The sequence below is a fragment of the Scyliorhinus canicula genome, chromosome 10 (genome assembly GCF_902713615.1).
Source record: "Scyliorhinus canicula chromosome 10, sScyCan1.1, whole genome shotgun sequence".
NCBI classification, from domain to species: domain Eukaryota; kingdom Metazoa; phylum Chordata; class Chondrichthyes; order Carcharhiniformes; family Scyliorhinidae; genus Scyliorhinus; species Scyliorhinus canicula.
This window is the reverse complement of record NC_052155.1, coordinates 66,520,049-66,539,370: the sequence shown is the minus strand read 5'-3', so window position 1 is coordinate 66,539,370 and position 19,322 is coordinate 66,520,049. Positions and strand designations below refer to the sequence as shown.

Genomic DNA, 19,322 nt, shown 5'->3' with positions numbered 1-19,322 from the left:
ACTGCATTCGAAGCAGATGGGCGGCTTTACCACTTCCTAAGGGTTCCCTTCGGTGACACAAATGGAGTCTCGTCTTCCAATGGGAGATGGACCGAATGGTTGACCGGTACGGCTTGCGGGCCACGTTTCCGTATCTCGATAATGTCACCATCTGCGGCCACGACCAGCAGGACCATGACAACAACCTCCAAAAATTCCTCCATACCGCACAAATCCTTAATCTAACCTACAAGAAGGACAAATGCGTGTTCAGCACCGACCGTCTAGACATCCTAGACTACGTAGTGCACGATGGGGTTATAGGCCCAGATCCCGAACGCATGTGCCCCCTCATGGAGTTTCCCCTCCCGCACTGTTCCAAGGCCCTGAAACGCTGCCTGGGATTTTTTTCATATTATGCCCAGTGGGTCCCCAACTATGCGGACAAGGCCAGCCCACTAATCCAGTCCACGGTTTTTCCCCTGTCGGCAGAGGCCCGCCAGGCATTCAGCCGCATCAAAGCGGACATTGCAAAGGCCACGATGCACGCAATCGATGAATCCATTCCTTTCCAAGTCAAGATCGACTCATCCGACGTAGCTCTGACGGCCACCATCAACCAAGCGGGCAGACCCATGGCCTTCTTCTCACGCACCCTCCACGATTCAGAAATCCACCATTCCTCAGTTTAAAAGCAGTCCCAGGCCATAGTAGAGCTGCGCGGCATTGGAGGCATTACCTGGCTGGCAGGAGATTCACTCTCCTCACTGACCAACGGTCAGTTGCTTTCATGTTCGATAATGCACAGTGGGGCAAGATAAAGAATTATAAGATATTACGGTGGAGGATCAAGCTCTCCACCTACAACTATGAGATTTTGTATCATCCCGGGAAGCTAAACGAGCCTCCTGATGCCCTATCCCGCGGCACATGTGCCAACGCACAGAGGTGGACCGACTCCGGGCCCTCCACGAGGACCTCTGCCACCCGGGGGTCACTCGATTCTTCCATTTCATCAAGACCCGCAACCTGCCCTACTCCATCGAGGAGGTCAGGACCGCCACCAGGAACTGCCAAATCTGCGTGGAGTGCAAGCCGCACTTCTACAGGCCAGAGAAAGCGCACCTGATAAAGGTTTCCCGTCCCTTTGAACGCCTCAGTATGGACTTCAAAGGGCCCCTCCCCTGACCGCAACACGTACTTCCTGAACATGATTGACGAGTACTCCCGGTTCCCATTCGCCATTCCCTGCCCCGACATGACCGCAGCCACCGTCATAAAAGCTCTCCACAGTATCTTTACACTGTTCGGTTTCCCCGCCTACATACACAGCGATAGGGGGTCCTCCTTTATGAGAGACGAACTGCGTCAATTCCTGCTCAGCAAGGGCATTGCCTCGAGCAGCACGACCAGTTACAACCCCCGGTGAAACGGACAGGTAGAGAGGGAGAACGGAACGGTCTGGAAGACCGTCCTACTGGCCATACGGTCCAGGAATCTCAGTCTCCTGCTGGCAGGAGGTCCTTCCTGATGCTCTCCACTCCATCTGATCGCGTTGTGTACCACGACCAACCAAACACCTCACGAACACCTCCTTGTCTTCCCTCGGAAATCCTCCTCCGGGACCTCGCTCCCAACCTGGCTGGCAGCTCCTGGACCCATCCTGCTCCGCAAACACGTGAGTGCGCACAAGTCGGACCCATGGGTCGAGAGGGTCCACCTCCTTCATGCTCGCCCTCAATACGCCTACGTGGCATACCCCGACAGCCGACAGGATATGGTCTCCCTTCGGGGCCTGCCACCCGCTGGATCCCCACCCACAACCCCACCACCCTCCCTCCCACCAGCACACCACACAGCCGCCCCCTTCTCAGGCCGATTGGTCCTCCCACCGGTCCCATCCAGGGGTGATGAAGCTGCCGAAGAAGCCGAAGCCATACTGCTGGGAGAAACATCTAGTACAATAAAGACTTAAATTGTCATCCAATCTCGCTTCTGGAGTCATTGATCGAGCATCAAATATCTCTGTGGATTATTATTTGGTAATTACTGGACGGAACATCTATTTCAGCATCTCCTATCTGCTTAAAGCTGTTGGCACTAGTATTTCTGCCAATTTTCTTACATGCTGAGTGAGCAATTTCAGCTTATTTGTTCCTGCTGTGGTTTCTCTTTCAATTAGGGGTATACACACATTTTCATCAATGGTGATTCAACCCCATATGCCTTTCTTTCAGAGATTGTACTCAGTTGCCAACCAATCTGTTCAAAACCCTCCCACACATAAAACAGGTTAATTTGAATGCCAAATTTTGATTATTCCTGCCCATGATATATTTTACCTTCTGCATGCAGACTGGGTTTCTTACCTATTTGACAAGGTTTCCCAAGCAGTTGAGCTATTGGTATTATTTCTCAATAATTTCTAGATCTTTTGGCTATGTTGTTTGGCGAGCACAAAGGAAATCCCTGAAAGATTGGTTTACAAACTCCTAATGCAAGATAGCATTCATGGACACTGAAAACGTGGCTTTAATACCTCACTAGTAAATGTGTGCAGTTGCTGCTGCAACCCTGTCCACACTTAATAGTTCAAATATTAGGCTCTTTGTTTAATATCTAGAGATACAATGACATGTAGGTCATTTACCAGGACATTAATTGTGCAAGATGTTTTCAAACAAATGTTACTTTCAACTTTTCTTTCCTTCTAGGAATACAGTATTTTTTGGGGATTGAATATAACAATTTGGAGAAATTATGCAACATCTGTGGTCTACAGAGCAGGTACCAGTCAAAATAATAAAATTGAATTGATTCTATTTTGTGAGCTGCTTGTAGCATTTCGAGGTAGGAATGAAAATTGCCATCAATGACTCTGAAGGCTGCCATTGCCAGTGAATCTGAAGAATGATTAAATAAATCAATTTCTGCCCCATTCCAAAAAAGGGATTCAAATTCAAGCTGCCATGTAACACCAATAGCCTGACTAAAAACAAATCAATTACATTATCCAAGTAAGACATGTTTTCATGATGAGTAACACTAGCACTTAAAACTCATGGCTTTCTGGGTGGGGATTGAACACTGAACCATTTGAGTCATAAGGGCACTCATAGTCTGAACCGATCTATTCATCACGTCAGGATTAACTATCCCAGCAATATACTAGTGCTGCTGAAACACTCAATCCTTACCTTGGTTACCACTCGACTTTGCTATTTCAGTGCTCTCCTGGCAGGCCTTCCATCTTACACCCTCCCAAACCAAGGGCTCATCTAAAACTCCACTGCCCATATTCTCACTCATGTAAATCCCATTCACCCATCTCCTCTGACCTCACTGAACCACATTGACTCCTGATCTGGCAACATGTTAACATTAAAGTTATCTTTAAGATCTCTCCTTGCCTTTCTATGTCTCTGGAACCTCCTCCAGCACCACAGTCCTGCATGAGATTTGTTTCCCTCTAATTATGGATCTTTGCACATCCCCAATTTTAATCATGTGGCTGTGCATTCAGCTGCTTCAGTCCTACACTCTGGAATTTCCTCACTATACATTTGTGCCTCTCCCTCTCTCTCCTTTCAGCTGCTCCTTAAAATCTAACTTTTTATCTAAGCTCCTACTCAGCGGTTCCAGTGTGTCTTTATGTACCAGGAGATTGACAGTTAATCACTGTAGTAATCCACGGGAGGCAGGAATTCCGTCACCACACCAATATTTATTTACAATAACGATATTACAGGAGCAGGTACAAACAGTGCTGCTAGCAGTCCAGTCAACTTAAGACTGGCTCACAAAGCCTACACAGGTGATTATATGGGCCCCCTCAATGAGCTATCATTGAGGGAGCTCATACTCCAATTGGCCAACCAATAAAGCCAATTGGAGTTCATTACAATCACCAAGCATTATTTGACATTTAAACCAGGCAGATTGACCCTAATTGGTCAAGTAACGCATCAGTGAATGACTGTCATTTATTTTGTTTAGCTGAGAAAGGCACAATGTGTACATGTTATTTCTGTTTACAAGGAACGGGGCCCTGTATATTAATATATGTAGTTTCTAGTATTGGCATATATGCCGCACTCCAACATAATTTGGTTGTCAGTGTAGGTTTTAGCACACTGAGAATTATTGAGCAAATGATGTCCAATTGCAGACTCACATCTAATGTTGAACACTGTGTTTTGAGTTTTGAACGCATGGGCTGGTTAGGTACAGTCTGTACCTTGCGCGTAGCCAACAGTGACTGGGACATGCTGTTTGACATTGCCCACAAGTCTTTGGGATGTACGGCTTACATACCTAGAATCACAAGGACACTGAAATTCTTCAGCCAGAGGGTGGTGAATCTGTGGAACCCTTTTGCCGCAGAAGGCGGTGGAGGCCAAATCATTGAGTGTCTTTAAGACAGAGATAGATAGGTTCTTGATTATTAAGGGGATCAGAGGTTATGGGAAGAAGGCAGGAGAATGGAGATGAGAAATGTATCAGCCATAATTGAATGGCGAAGCAGACTCGAGGAGCCAAAAGGCTTAATTCTGCTCCGATGTCTTCTGGACCCTTTAGCATCCTCCTCCTGGTATACGGGGGCGAACCTCGTTCCCGCCACCATTGACGGGGCTGGAGGATCAGAACAGGCGCTGTTACAATTTTCTTCACAACACCCAATTCTCTGCCACATCGGGATCCATGCTACTGGTGGCGGGTGGCAGAGAATCCACTCCAGTATATAAATGCAAGTTGCTGTTATTTCTTTCTCTGTCTTAGAGTTACCTTCCAATGAAATTAAGCCTCTGAATTGAAAGACACTTCTATAAATAGACTCCACCAAGGTGATATCTGATACCAGTATTGTTATCCTAGCAAAGTGTATGCTCTACTACCCTCTTCACTCGGTTACAATTGTTATGGTATGAATTCTTATTTTCTAATCACGGGCAGCACGGTAGCATGGTGGTTAGCATAAATGCTTCACAGCTCCAGGGTCCCAGGTTCGGTTCCCGGCTGGGTCACTGTCTGTGCGGAGTCTGCACGTCCTCCCCGTGTGTGCGTGGGTTTCCTCCGGGCGCTCTGGTTTCCTCCCACAGTCCAAAGATGTGCGGGTTAGGTGGATTGGCCATGCTAAATTGCCCGTAGGGTCCTTAAAAGTAAGGTTAGGGGGGGGGGGGGGTTGTTGGGTTACGGGTATAGGGTGGATACGTGGGTTTGAGTAGGGTGATCATTGCTCGGCACAACATCGAGGGCCGAAGGGCCTGTTCTGTGCTGTACTGTTATATGTTCCATGTTCTATGTGATCGAGTGGCAATTAAGCCACTACTGGACTGCAGACATTAATCGTGCCTGGACATGAAGCATTGAAGCTTCAAGGACTTCTTTGATACTGCTATGAGCTTGGTGCAGTTCCAGGCCCCCAGAAATCACACCACCTTTAAGGATGTACTGCATGAGCTAAATGTTCTCCTCCGCCACAAACAGAAATAATTTATGGAATATGTATTAAAGGTCTGTATATTAATGTATACATGGAGTACTAAAGGAAAAATCAAAAATCACAATATGTGAGATTGTTTATCGGTAACAATAGAAGGGTAGTGAAAAAAGACAGCCTTCAAACTGAAAACGAGACTGCAGGACATGTGAGATGAGATTTAACTGCTAAAGCTGCCTGTGTGTGATGAAAGCCACTCTCTGTACCAACTCTGCAAACCATGCCTTAGCCCAACTGCCTTAATGGTGGAATAGCATCTTAATAATAACTACTGGGCAAACAGCCTTTCGCCTCATAAGACGATGGTGGTCAGTTCAGAGTTAAGCATCGCCTGGTGGTTTTTGTACAACAAAATTAAATACTGTGCATTTCTCAAAATTCTCTTTTGAATTTAAACCGGCATATAGATAGCAGTCTATGCTCGAAAGTAAGCAAATTTCTGATGACACACTGTGCTGATGTACAAGAGGTTTGACAATGTTGCGCCTCATCAAAGTATATTCAAAGGTGGCTGAGTAAACCTGCAGTGATCCAAAACAGGTGTTGATTCACTGTCGTCCATTTTATTGCAGTAACAAACCTGTTGGACTTGAACCTGGTGTTAAAACTTCTTACAGTGCTCATCCCAGTCCAATGCCGGCATCTCCATATCATGTCCATTTTATTGTTCTTGCAAAGTCTGGGAATTAAATCCATCTTTGTCACTAAGAGTTTGCACAAAGGAAGGTTGTATCAACTCTACTCCATTCAAGGTTCATCCCACCCTGCAGCATCTTGTATAAAGTCTAGCAGGAGGTATGGGATTATGGAACTGAGATTTCCACGAAGGGTAGATTCCTAATCATACATTGTAACTTTGGTAATAAGATCCATTGAATTACCAGAGGCACAGTGTAGTAACCCACGGGAGGCAGGAGTTCCGTCACCACACCAATATTTATTTACAATAATGATAAGACAGGAGCAGCTACAAACAGTGCTGCTAGCAGTCCAGTCAACTAAAGACTGGCTCACAAAGCCTACACAGGTGATTATGTGGGCCCCCTCAATGAGCTATCATTGAGGGAGCTCATACTCCAATTGGCCAACCAATAAAGCTAATTGGAGTTCATTACACCCCCCCCCCCCCCAAGGTCCGAGGAATTCCTGCCAGCTGGCATTCCTCTGAGCTTCCTGCTCCTCATGTCTGGGTCTGTCACCTCTGTGTCGTCCGCCGGGTCGTTCTCCGAAGTGGGCGGGGTGTACCTTATAGGTGCCCGTCTTTTCCTTGACGACCTCCTTGGAAGTTGTTCTTCCTCCTCCTCGGGGAGAGGTGTCGTGGCGGCCTCGTCGAGTGTGTCCATCTCTGACTCTGATGACTGGATGACGGGGCCTGGAGAAATTGCTCGGGGCTGGGGTGTGGGTCTCCTTTCCATCTGGGCTATCCCAGCTTGAGGCGGTCCTGCTTCGCCTGCCTCCAGGTGTGGTTCCGCTGCCCTTATTTGGTCTAGGTGTTTCTTCAGCACCTTACCTCCTATTGAAACCTCATAGGATATGGGCCCTGTTTGGGACTCTCCTGTGCCTTTGACCCACGTTGGTCCATTCCCATAATTCTTGACCATTCTTAAATTTTGGAAAAGGAGACTCAGCCTCGTTCACAGCCGCCTTCCCATTAAGAGTTCAGCTGGCGGTATGCCCGTTGTGGAATGCGGTGTGGTCCTGTAATCAAACAGCCAGCGGGAGAGCTTTGTGTCTATTGACGCTGCCGGCTGCTTCTTGAGTCCCGCTTTAAGTGTCTGGACCGCTCTCTCTGCCAGGCCGTTGGTCGCTGGATGGTAAGGGGCCGTTTTGATGTGACGGACTCCGTTTTCCTTCAGGAATTTTCCAAATTCCCCACTTGTGAATGCCGTTCCGTTGTCCGACACCAATACCTCCGGAAGTCCATGTGTTGCAAACGAGGCCCTGAGCTTTTCAATTGTCGATGCTGTGCTTGCCGTGTTTACCCGGTGGACATCCAACCATTTGGAGTGGGCGTCCACTATCACCAAAAACATTGAGCCCATGAAAGGGCCGGCGTGGTCAATATGCAGGCGGGTCCACGGTCTGCCTGGCCATTCCCACGGGTGCAATGGTGCCGCTGGTGGTACTCTTTGCCCCTGTTGGCACTCCGGGCACCGACGTACCAAGGCTGCTATGTCTGTGTCCAAACCTGGCCACCAAATGTAGCTTCGAGCTAGCATCTTCATTTTAGACACCCCTGGGTGTCCGTGATGTAACTCAGTTAAGATTGCCTGACGGCCCTGAGCTGGGACGATTACCCGGGCTCCCCATAGTAGGATACCGTCTTCTACGGTTATTTGGTCCCTTCTGCTCCAGTATGGGTGCATCTGGGGCTCCACTGGTCTTTCCAGTTCCCCTGTTAGCAATAAATGCTTCATCTTGGCTAAAACTGGGTCTTTTTGCGTCTACAACCGAATATGTTGTGCGTCTACTGGTAGGGTGTCCAAAAAATTTAGAGTCATTACTGTCTCCTCTACTTTTGGTATTTACAGCGGAGTGTCTGGGAGGGGAAGTCTGCTCAAAGCATCTGCATGTGCTACTCGCGTTCCCGGTCTGTGCTCCAGAACGTATCTATATGCCGCCAGTAGCAACGCCCAGCGTTGGATTCTAGCTGATGCAATCGGGGGTATTGACTTGTCTTCTTTTAATAACCCTAATAATGGCTTATGGTCCGTCACTATGGTGAATTCCCGCCCGTACAGATACTGGTGAAATTTTTTGACTGCGAATATCACCGCCAGTCCTTCCTTCTCGATTTGGGCGTACTTCCTCTCAGCCATCGCCAAGGTCCTCGAAGCATAGGCTATTGGCCGTTCTTCCCCATTCCTTCCTCTATGGGCTAAGACGGCTCCTACCCCGTATGGGGATGCATCACAAGTGACCACCAGCTCCTTCCTTGGGTCATAATGCTCTAGGACATTTTCGGATGACAGCTGTTCCTTAATGTCCCTAAATGCTCGGTTTTGGCGGGTGGACCATTTCCATTCTTGCCCCTTTTTTAGTAGCTGGTGGAGGGGTTCGAGGATGGACGCCCTATTTTCTATAAATTTTGCATAATAGGTTACCAATCCTAGAAATGATCGTAACTCCTGGACCGTGGTGGGAGCTGGGGCTTCTTTTATTGCCCTTACTTGGTCTTCTAATGGATGTAAGCCTGACTCGTCTACTTTATATCCCAGGTACGTCACTTGTGGGTCCAGAAAAACACATTTTTCCCTTTTTAGCCGTACGCCTGCCTTTGCAAAATGCCTGAGCACTTCCTCCAGGTTCCTTAAGTGTTCCCTGTTTGTCCTACCCGTGATTAAGACATCGTCCAAATAAATCGCCACCTGCGGTAGTCCCTGCAGAATATTTTCCATCGTACGCTGGAATATAGCGCAGGCTGATGACACTCCAAAAGGTAGCCTAGTATAACGAAAAAGACCCTTCAGGGTGTTGATCGTAGCGAACTTCTGGGAGTCCTTGTCCAGTTTTAACTGCAGGTAGGCGTGGCTTATGTCTAGTTTTGTGAACAAAAGCCCACCTGCCAATTTGGCATATAGGTTGTCTATTTTCGGGATTGGGTATTTGTCCAGCAGTACGTATTTGTTTACTGTCTGTTGGAAATCTCCACAGAGACGTATCGAGCCGTCTGGCTTCAAAATTGGTACCACCGGCGCTGCCCATTCCGAGAATTGTACTGGTCTGATAATGCCGTCGCTCCGCAACCTTTCTATTTCGTCATCTACTTTCTTCCTTAATGCAAAAGGTACCGGCCTGGTCTTACAAAATTTCGGAAGGGCTTCTGGGTCCACGTGCAAAGTTGCTTTGGCGCCTATGATTTCCCCCAAACCTTCCTGGAAGACCTCCGGGTATTTTTGGAGTACTCCACTCAACTGCCCGCTTCCACTCTGGAAAATTTTCATCCAATCTAATTTTAGGTCTTTCAGCCAGTTCCATCCAATTAAGCTCGGTCCGGTTCCCTCTACTATCGTCAACGGTAATCTGAGCAATTGTTTCTCATATTCCACAGGTACATGAGTCGTGCCTAGAACTTCCAGTGGTTCCCCCGTGTAGGTTTTAAGTTTCGTTGATGTTTTTGTTAGAGTTAGTAGCTGGAGTCCATCTTTGATTTTTCTAAATACTGCCACTCCCATTACTGATATGGCCGCACCCGTGTCTATTTCCATTATTGTCGGCCGCCCGTTCACCCGTGGGGTAATCCTAATGGGTTCTGCTTTCCTCGTTGTAATATTATATAATTGTTCACCTTCGGAGGAGGATGGGGCGTCTAGGTTGTGTACTTCCCTGCGTCCCCACCTGCTATTCCTCTTTTGCCACCTCCTTCTAGGGTTTCTGTCGTTGTTACCCCACTCTGTCTGGTGCCAGAAACGGTCCTTCTCTCTTGGGGGAGCTTCAGCTGGTACTTCCCTCTGTCTCCAGTTAGTCCTGGCAGACTTGGGGGCGGTTCTGGGGTTTTCCTTTTTCCCTCTATTCCTCAGGTTTTTCCTGAGAGCGGCTATCTGGTAGCAGGACCCGTTGTGGTAGTCCCTCTCACAGGTATCTACCTCCATTGGCGTGCCCTGTAGTTCCTGCGCCCCACTTGCTGCCTTTTCTAGGGACAGTGCGAGCTGGAACGCCTGCCTGTAGTCTAGCTCCGTTTCCGCCAACAGGCGTTTCTGTATTGTGAGGTCGTATATACCACACACTAACCGGTCCCGAAGCATTTCATTTAGCGTCGGACCGAACTCACATTTTTCCGCCAGCCTTCTCAGGCGGGTCAAGAAATTTGTGACTGACTCCCTGTCTTCCCGCTTCGCTGTGTAGAATCTGTACCTACGCAAAATGAGGGGTGGTTTTGGGTCGTAGTGCTCTTTCACCAATTCCGTTACTTCTTGGAAAGTTTTCGTGTCCGGCGCATCGGGATAAGTCAGACTACGTATAATGGCGAAAGCTGAGGGTCCGCACGCCGACAGCAGGATAAGCCATCTCTTTTCGTCCGTCAGTATATCATTTGCCCGGAAGAAGTAACACATTCTCTCCACATACTGGGACCAGTCCTCAATAGCCGGGTCGAATGCCTCTAACCTCCCAAAAACGGCATTTTTAAAATGGCAAGGCTTACCCTCCGAGTGCGGCAGCTGGTCTCCGCAAAATTCGTAGTTTACCTCGTCGCCACTGTAGTAATCCACGGGAGGCAGGAGTTCCGTCACCACACCAATATTTATTTACAATAACGATATTATAGGAGCAGCTACAAACAGTGCTGCTAGCAATCCAGACTGCTCACAAAGCCTACACAGATGATTATATGGGCCCCCTCAATGAGCTATCATTGAGGGAACTCATACTCCAATTGGCCAACCAATAAAGCCAATTGGAGTTCATTACACCCAGCATAAATGGTTTTTACTATATGGGGTATTTATAAAAACCAAATCTTATGATTTAAGTGCTTCTAGAAATTATTTATCTCAAGATATTACTGTCACACCTGGAGTTTCCTATTTATTATTACATTTTTCTATTTAATTTGCCTGTTTCTTTCACAACTCGAGCAGCAATAATACTTCAAAAAATACTATTGCACAATGATTTCAACAATGTGTAATGTAGCATCGTATGGAACTGGTGGGGATAGGTTATGAATTCACAGTGTACAACACAACTTGAGTAACAGCTTCTGGGGAAGGGAAAACAATCCAGTTCTTGAGTTAAGGCTGTACTGAATTTTTATACTGTGTCTGATTGTTCTCTTAAAGATTCCAATCAACAGTTCAATCCTCATTTTTTCTGAGCTGCTGATAGATGCCTGATTGACAAATCCTGCAGATAATATCATTCATGTAAAAGAAGCAGATGCCATTTATGGTATATTGTGGGTTAGCACCAGATAAGATAGTGATGGTCCTATCTTTATCCCCTGGAAAAGTGAACCTATTCCCTCGAATATATTGTTATCTTCGAGTCTTAACTGAAAGAAATGTTTGATTGTGAAAGGAACATCGTCTGAGAGATTAACCACAGATTGGGTCTTGAAATAAAAAGTCCTTTCCCAGGCGCTTCCAGCAAAATTAACTCAGGACAGAACATACATTGAGGTACATTGTGGAAGAACCAACTATCATGGAGTTTCCCAATATCAGCTCTTAGAATTCTAATGTAGATTCCTAGCATAAACCATTCATAGGTTTATTAGGCGATATATGTGAGACCATAACTCTTTTAATATTTGTTGTTTTTGAAACCAATTCTAGATTCCAGTTTATACATGTGGATTATAGATGAGAATGCTAATTGTAACATGCATAAGATGTTTAAGAATGTTGAAGATAGCATAGAAAGTTTGAATCCACCACAATAAACAAATTTGGATAAATATTGATTAAGATGATTATACTCACAATCCTGTATCATTTCTCCTTAATTGGAAGTGTCTTTGCTCAAGAAGGGAATCCTGGACTAGGCCAGGACTCAACCTATATCCAAGGAAGATTGACTAAAGTGTCTATAAGCTGTGCTGTCTTTTTTAAGACAATTCAGCAAAAGCAAAACGGATGTTCATTGTCCTTTGTTATTAAGAAAATACAGGAAAAAACTTCTTATCAAATTTTAAAATATTTTTGGACTATCTTTTGGGTGTTGTGATGAATGTAAGAAATTGTCATATTTTATATTTTTCTGCAGTAATGTTTTTAGAACCTGGGTTAAGATGTATACAGACTGTTTGACTGCTGGAACTGAGTGGTGTCACAAGTGAGGTAATCATTGATTTGCAGGTGAAGTGTGCTGCTGATAGAACTCGAGGAGAATTTACTTGTTTACAGAAAGCTAATGAATGGAATATTGTTTGCCTTTGAAGGAACTGTGGAGTGAAAATAATTTATGATGAATATTGGGCGGGATTCTCTCAGCCCGGGGCCAGGCTGGAAAATCGCCGCGACCGGGATGCGATTCTCCCAGAGCGGAGAATCGGCATCATTGGCTGCGGCGTGGTCCGCGCGGCGCCGGTTGGGGGCCGCTCTACACGGTCCTCCCCCCCAACGATTCTCGGCTCAGGATGGTCCAAGCGGCCTGAACAAAATACCCGAGTCCCACCGGCGCCATCCACGTGTGGTCTTACCCGGCGGGACCTCGGCATGGAAGGGTCTGGGGGCGGCCTGTGGGGGGTGATGCACGATCAATTGCATGAAGACGAGAGTTAGATGCAACTGAGGCTTTATTGCTCTAAGATGTGTGGCCGCCCACAGCAGCTGGCGAAATGGCTGCTACACGGAGGTCACACATATTTATACTACGCCTGCTGGGCGGAGCCAGCAGGCAGGGTCTACCATCGTACCTGTAGTACAGGTCCTACCATACATCACCTAATATAGGTGCAACAGTGTTTACTACATTCACCCCCTGTTAAAATTGAGTCCGGCGGGGGTGGTGGAAAATTATATACATCAACTGAATTTTACATGTACAAGTTTTGTGAGGAAAAAAAAAAGTCTTTTGAAGTCCAGTGGACCAGTTAGAGATTTAAGGGGTCCGGGGCCTAGATGTGCCGCTGGGAGCGACGCAGTGGTGGCGGTGATGCCGATGCTGGTCTGGTCTTCGGTGACTCCGGGAGCGTTCTGAAATCCTCTTCACCCTCGGGCGTAGGCAAGGGGAGGACAGATGGTCCTGTGGGGGTTGCTGCTGGGAGCGCCGGGGGAGGGGAGGGTGGCGCCGAGCCGAAGGGGTACGTATGTGGAGCCTGCTGGTCCAGGTCCCTGGGGGAGACAGTATCCTGGCGGCCGTCGGGGTACGCCACGGAGGCATACTGGGGGTTCGCATGGAGAAACTGCACCCTCTCCACCAACGGGTCCGCCTTGTGGAGTCGGACTTGCCTATGGAGAATGACGGGTCCTGGAGCTGCGAGCCAGGTCGGGAGCGACACCCTGGATGTGGACTTCCTGGGGAAGGCAAAGAGACGTTCATGGCGTGTGTTTTTAATGGTGGTGCACAGTCGTGATTGAATGGAGTGTAGTGCATCAGGGAGGACCTCCTGCCAGCGGAAGGCCAGGAGGTTCCTGGACCGTAGGGCCAGTTGGACGGCCCTCCATACCGTCCCGTTCTCCCTCTCTACCTGCCCATTTCCCCGGGGGTTACAGCTTGTCGTTCTGCTGGAGGCGATACCCCTGCTGAGCAGGAACTGATGCAGCTCATCACTCATGAATGAGGATCCCCTGTCACTGTGGATGTAGGCGGGGAAACCGAACAGAGCGAAGATTGTGTTGAGGGCTTTGATGACGGTGGCAGATGTCATGTCGGGGCATAGGATGGCGAACGGGAATCTGGAGTTCTCATCGACCAGACTGAGAAAATACGTGTTACGGTCGGTGAAGGGGAGGGGCCCTTTGAAATCCACGCTGAGGCGTTCAAGGGGTGGGAGTATTCATCAGGCGCGTGCGGTCCGGCTGGTAGAAGTGCGGTTTGCACTCCGCACATACCCGCCAGTCCCTGGTGATTGTCCGTACTTCCTCGACGGAGTAGGGCAGATTGCGGGACTTTATGAAATGGTACAACCGTGTGAATCCCGGGTGACAAAGGCTGTCGTGCAGGGCCGGAGTAGGTCTACTTGTGTGCTGGCACATGTACCTCGGGATAGGCCGTCTGGGGGCTCGTTGAGCTTGCCGGGGCGATACAAAATCTCGTAATTGTAGGTGGAGAGCTCGATCCTCCACCTCAAGATCTTATCATTCTTGATCTTGCCCCGCTGTGTGTTATTGAATCTCCTGCCAGCCAGATAATGCCTCCAATGCTGCACAGCTTTAACGATAGCTTGGGCTTCTTTTTCGACGGATGAGTGCCGAATTTCTGAGGCCTGAAGGGTGTGGGAAAAGAAAGCCATGGGAAAGGGCAGCGTCTTGTCTACTGCGTGCATCCCGGCCTTGGCGATATCGGCTCTGGTACGGGCGAAGGCATGTTGATCCTCGGCCGTCAGGGGAAAATGGGTGGACTGTATGAGTGGGTGGGCCTTGTCCGCATAGTTTGGGACACGCATAGTGTGGGCGTAGTATGAAAAGAACCCCAGGCAGCGTTTGAGAGCCTTGGGGCAGTGGGGCAGAGGGAGCTCCATGAGGGGGCACATGCGGTCGAGATCGGGCCCCAGAACTCCGTTCTGGACCACGTAGTCGAGGATGGCTAAGCGGTTCATACTAAACACGCACTTCTCCTTGTTGTAGGTGAGGTTTCAGAGCGTGGCGGTGTGGAGAAATTTGGCAAGGTTGGCATCGTGGTCCTGTTGATCATGGCTGCAGATGGTGACATTGTCTAGGTATGGGAAGGTGGCCCACAAACCGTACCGGTCGACCATTTGGTCCATCTCCCTTTTGAAGACTGAGACCCCGTTGGTGCCGCTGAAGGGAACCCTGAGGAAGTGATAGAGGCGACCGTCTGCCTCGAAGGTCGTGTATGGACGGTCTGCTTTACGGATGGAGAGATGGTGGGAGGTGGATTTGAGGTCTACCGTTGACAAGACCCGATACTATGCAATGTGATTGACCATATCAGATATACATGGGAGGGGGTACATGTCGAGCTGTGTGTACCGATTGATGGTCTGGCTGTAGTCCACGACAGTTCTGTGTTTCTTCCCAGTTTTAACTACTACCACTTGGGCTCTCCAGGGGCTGTTGCTGGCCTGTCTGATGCCTTCCCGAAGCAGCCGCTGGACCTCGGACCTGATGAAGGTCCTGTCCTGGGTGCTTTACCGTCTGCTCCTGGTGGCAACGGATTTGCAATCCGGGGTTAGATTTGCGAAGAGGGAAGGTGGATCAACATTAAGGGTCGCGAGGCCGCAGACAGTAAGGAGTGGTAGGGGCCCGCTGAATTTCAGGGTTAGTCTCTGGAGGTTACACTGGAAGTCCAGGCCGAGTAGTAGGTCAGCGCAGAGATTAGAGTGGATGTAGAGGCGGAAGCCGCTGAATTCTACACCCTGGACCGTGAATGTGACCATACAGTACCCCCGGTTCACCATGGAATGGGATCCGGAGGCCAGGGAGATTCTTTGGTTGGCGGGGTGTACCGCGATGGAGCAGTGCTTTACCGTACCTGGGTGGATGAAGCTTTCGGTGCTCCCGGAGTCCAGCAGGCAAGAGGTCATGTGTCCGTCGATCTTATTGCTGGTTGATGTGGTGGCCAGGTTGTGCGGATGAGACTGGTCGATGGTCACTGAGGCGAGTCGTGGTTGGTTGTCGTTGGTGTCGGATGATGGGGTGGCCGGGGGGCATGGGTCCTGGAACGCTGGTGGTGCCCATGTGCCATGGGGGAGACAAGATGGCAGCACCTGAAGGTCTTGGGGAGGACAAAATGGCGGCGCCCACTGGCCGCATGTGGTCTGAGGGGGAGATTGCGGAGGACAAGATGGCGGCGCCCACTGGCCGCACGTGGTCCAGGGAGGTGAAGATGGCAGCGCCCATTGTCCATAAACAAGGGGGTTGGGGCGATAGCGGTGACTGCGCGGGCCTGGCACACCGCAGCGAAGTGCCCCTTCTTAACGCAAGCCTTACAAAGGGCAGCATGTGTAGGGCAGCGTAGGCGGGGGTGTTTCTGCTGGCTGCAAAAGTAACATCGGGGACCCCCGGGGTTCGCTGGCTGGCGCGTGGCGCAGGCGTATTCGCTGGGTGAGGTTCCTGCTGGGGCGGCCGTCTATGGGGTCCATGATGCACAGGAGGGGTGGGCCGCGCGGCTCGGGGTGTAGGGCTGAACATTGAGGCGACCATTATAGAGAGCGCTAGCTTCTTTGTGCGAGATCGAGTGTGGCCCCTTCCAAAAGTCTCTGGCATATGAGATCTGACCCAGTCCCCTATCCCTAGTTACTATTAGGCTATTTTGCTGGTAGGGACAGCTGGATTTTAAACAGTGTGACAGGTAGGCTTCAGCAGTAACAAGGGCGTCCTGCATAAGGAGGTTAGAATGTTCAGTGACCGTAACGGCCTGACAGTCACAGTCCCGAACTAGTGGGATTAGGGCCCGCCAGAAGTCTTCTATGGACTCACCAGGGAGTTGAGAGCGAGTGGCGAGCATGTGCCTGGCGAAGAGCGTGTTCGTCTTCTGGGCGTAATTCTCTTCAAGTAGCGTCATGGCTTCGGCGTTGTTTGGTGCGTCCTGGATCAGTGGAAAGACGTTGGAGCTCAACCTTGAGCACAGTATCTGTATTTTCTGAGACTCTGGAACAGGGCTTGGCGCCGAGTTGATGTACGCCTCGAAACAAGCTAGCAAGTGCTGGAAGTCCCTTTTGGCGTCGCTTGATTGCGGATCCAGCTGCAGGTGATCCGGTTTGATACGGAGGTCGATCTTCTGAAAATGTTAGAGCAATAAATTGATGCACGATCAATTGTACAAAGATGAGAGTTGGATGCAACTGAGATTTATTGCTCTAAGATGTGTGGCCTCCCACAACAGCTGGCGGAATGGCTGCTACACGGCGGACACACATAATTATACTCTGCCTACTGGGCGGAGCTAGCAGGCAGGGACTACCGTCATACCTGTAGTACAGGTCCTACCATACATCACCTAATATAGGTGCAACAGTGGTTTACCACAGGGGGGAGGTGGGGTGCGACCCGGGGAGGGGGGGGGGGTGGCCTCCGCTGTAGTGTGGCCAGCGATTGGGGCCCACTGATTGGCGGGCCAGCCTCTTGGGCTGGGGGCCTCCTTTGTTCCGCGCTGGCCTCTTTAGCCCTACGCCATGTTGCATCGGGGCCGGTGTGGAGAAGGGAGCCACTGCGCATGCGCGCGTTGGCGCCGGTGCCACTGCGCATGCGTGGCCCCGTGGTGCACAGTTGACGCCGGGATTGGCAGCTGGAGCAGTGTGGCCATTCCAGTGCCGTGCTGACCCCTTGTAGGGGCCAGAATTGCTGATCCTGAGGCCAGTTTGATGCCTCGGGAAACGCGACGGCGTTTACAACGGCGTCAACACTTAGCCTCAGGATCAGAGAATCCCGCCCATTGTGTTTGGCCCTGGCAAAACAAGTCAAGGGACATCGTGTAAAAAGAGACAAAGGCCTGCTGTTGAGCTGGTGCATAAAATCTTCGCATTTATTTTATTTTATTTTATGTTTCTTTTTTTATTACTTTTATTTTGGTATGTTTGTGTGTGTCCTTCTCGTCTATATATAATATATATATATATTATTCTGTGTACATAACGGTAAATATACTTTGTTCAAAAACCCAATAAAAAACATTTATAAAAGAAAAGAGACAAATAAATACTTTATGCTTCAGGTACAGATGATGCAGTTAATGGGAGGAGCAAATCTGCCTGAAAAGGTATGGTCTTAGAACTCTCATGTGAACAGTTTGGTGCTGAAAGGTTCTCTCCAACAATTCTGCACAGAGAATTTCAAGTAGAAACCTGGTTGTTACCTTTATTCGTGAGTGCTATTTGAAATATATTGGTTTTCTTAATTGGAATATAGTGGTAAGTTTTGGAAGTAAATTAAGGTTTTCTCTTTTACTTAAAAACTGTTGTAACTGTTAACTGTAAAGCTATTTCCTTGTTGCTAAAGTTTGTTTTAACATGAAAGATACCTATTGGCCAGTATTATCATTCCTGTGGTGCAGGAACAGTTCCTCATAGGTTTACAGATTTAAAATAGTTGGGTTCTTGTCTGGGATCCTAACAGTGTCTGGAGAAAGCAGCTGTCTGACATTCTTTCAACAACATAGTACTCAAGGACATGTTTATACTTGGCATCCTTACAATGATTTGAATATATCAACAACGTTTTAATGCCAAGTTGGATTCTTAATTGTTTTTACTTATTCATTCTTATTATTGCATCTTAAGTTTCTCTTCAATTGTGTTAACACGGGTATAAAATCAGAAAATTCCGGAAGACGCAGCAGGTCTGGCAGCATCTGTGGAGGAAGAAACAGAGTTAATATTTTGAATCTGTATAACTCTTCTTTAGGACTTATGTGATCTTATCCATCATGTTGTTATGGAAAGAGGTCACAATAAGCAGCTTTGGCAGGCAGACAATTTTCTCCAGCCGCTTCAGTAGACTGCCTCTGCTCACATGGCAGAATGTTTTGATGAGATCAATAAAGCAAATGTATAGTGGCCTCCTTTGTTCACAAAATTTGTCTTGCAGTTACCAGATTGAGAAGGTAATGTTAATTGTGGATCCTCCAGTTCTAAAATCACACTGTGATTTGGGGTAGATGCATTCAGTCAGGATTTGAAGTCTGAAAGCATAGGGAATGCTTTTCCCATCATGCTCAGCATGCCTCAATAGTTGCAATCGTTAAAGCTGCCTTTGTTCTAATACTGGGTGATTTTTGTGAGGGCCACGAAGAATCCAGCACGAGTTTTCAGGATACAAAGAAATAACATTTATTTACAATAACATATATATATATATATACAACAGCAACTTCCCTTGCTGCTCATTCCTCTCTCTCTGCTGGTTCCAAACTGGCCAGCTCTATTTATGCAGGGAGTCTGCTAATGATTTCTCCACCCCCCTCATTGGGGAAGCTCATACTCCCACAGGATTGTGGGATTGTCATTAGTCCCCTGCCAGTGGTAAGCAGGCAGGTTATAACATCCCTCCCCCACCAAAGTCCAAGGAATCCACCGAAGACCCTGGCGAAGGAGGGGGTCGGACTCATTTTGCTGCAGGCCGGACACCATTTGCACGGGGCGCTGGATCGGGCGGCGTGTAATGAGATGGAGACCGGCGCTTCCGTGATGAACGACGTAACGGTTGTACATCCACAGCCCGTCGGCCCGAGGATTCCCCCTCTGAGATGTCGTGTGTCTCTAGCTCGGAGTCAGAGTCGC

The 19,322-nt window shown here is 48.5% G+C and overlaps 1 protein-coding gene across 1 annotated transcript in view; it reads left to right on the top strand.

The window, feature by feature from the left end:
* Positions 1-19,322, top strand: part of cnbd1 (cyclic nucleotide binding domain containing 1) — a 275,196-nt gene that overhangs the window by 12,912 nt on the left and 242,962 nt on the right. The window contains exon 2 of the mRNA XM_038810468.1: positions 2,694-2,766. Coding sequence (XP_038666396.1) covers positions 2,694-2,766 — 73 coding nt within the window. The remainder of the gene's footprint in view (positions 1-2,693; positions 2,767-19,322) is intronic.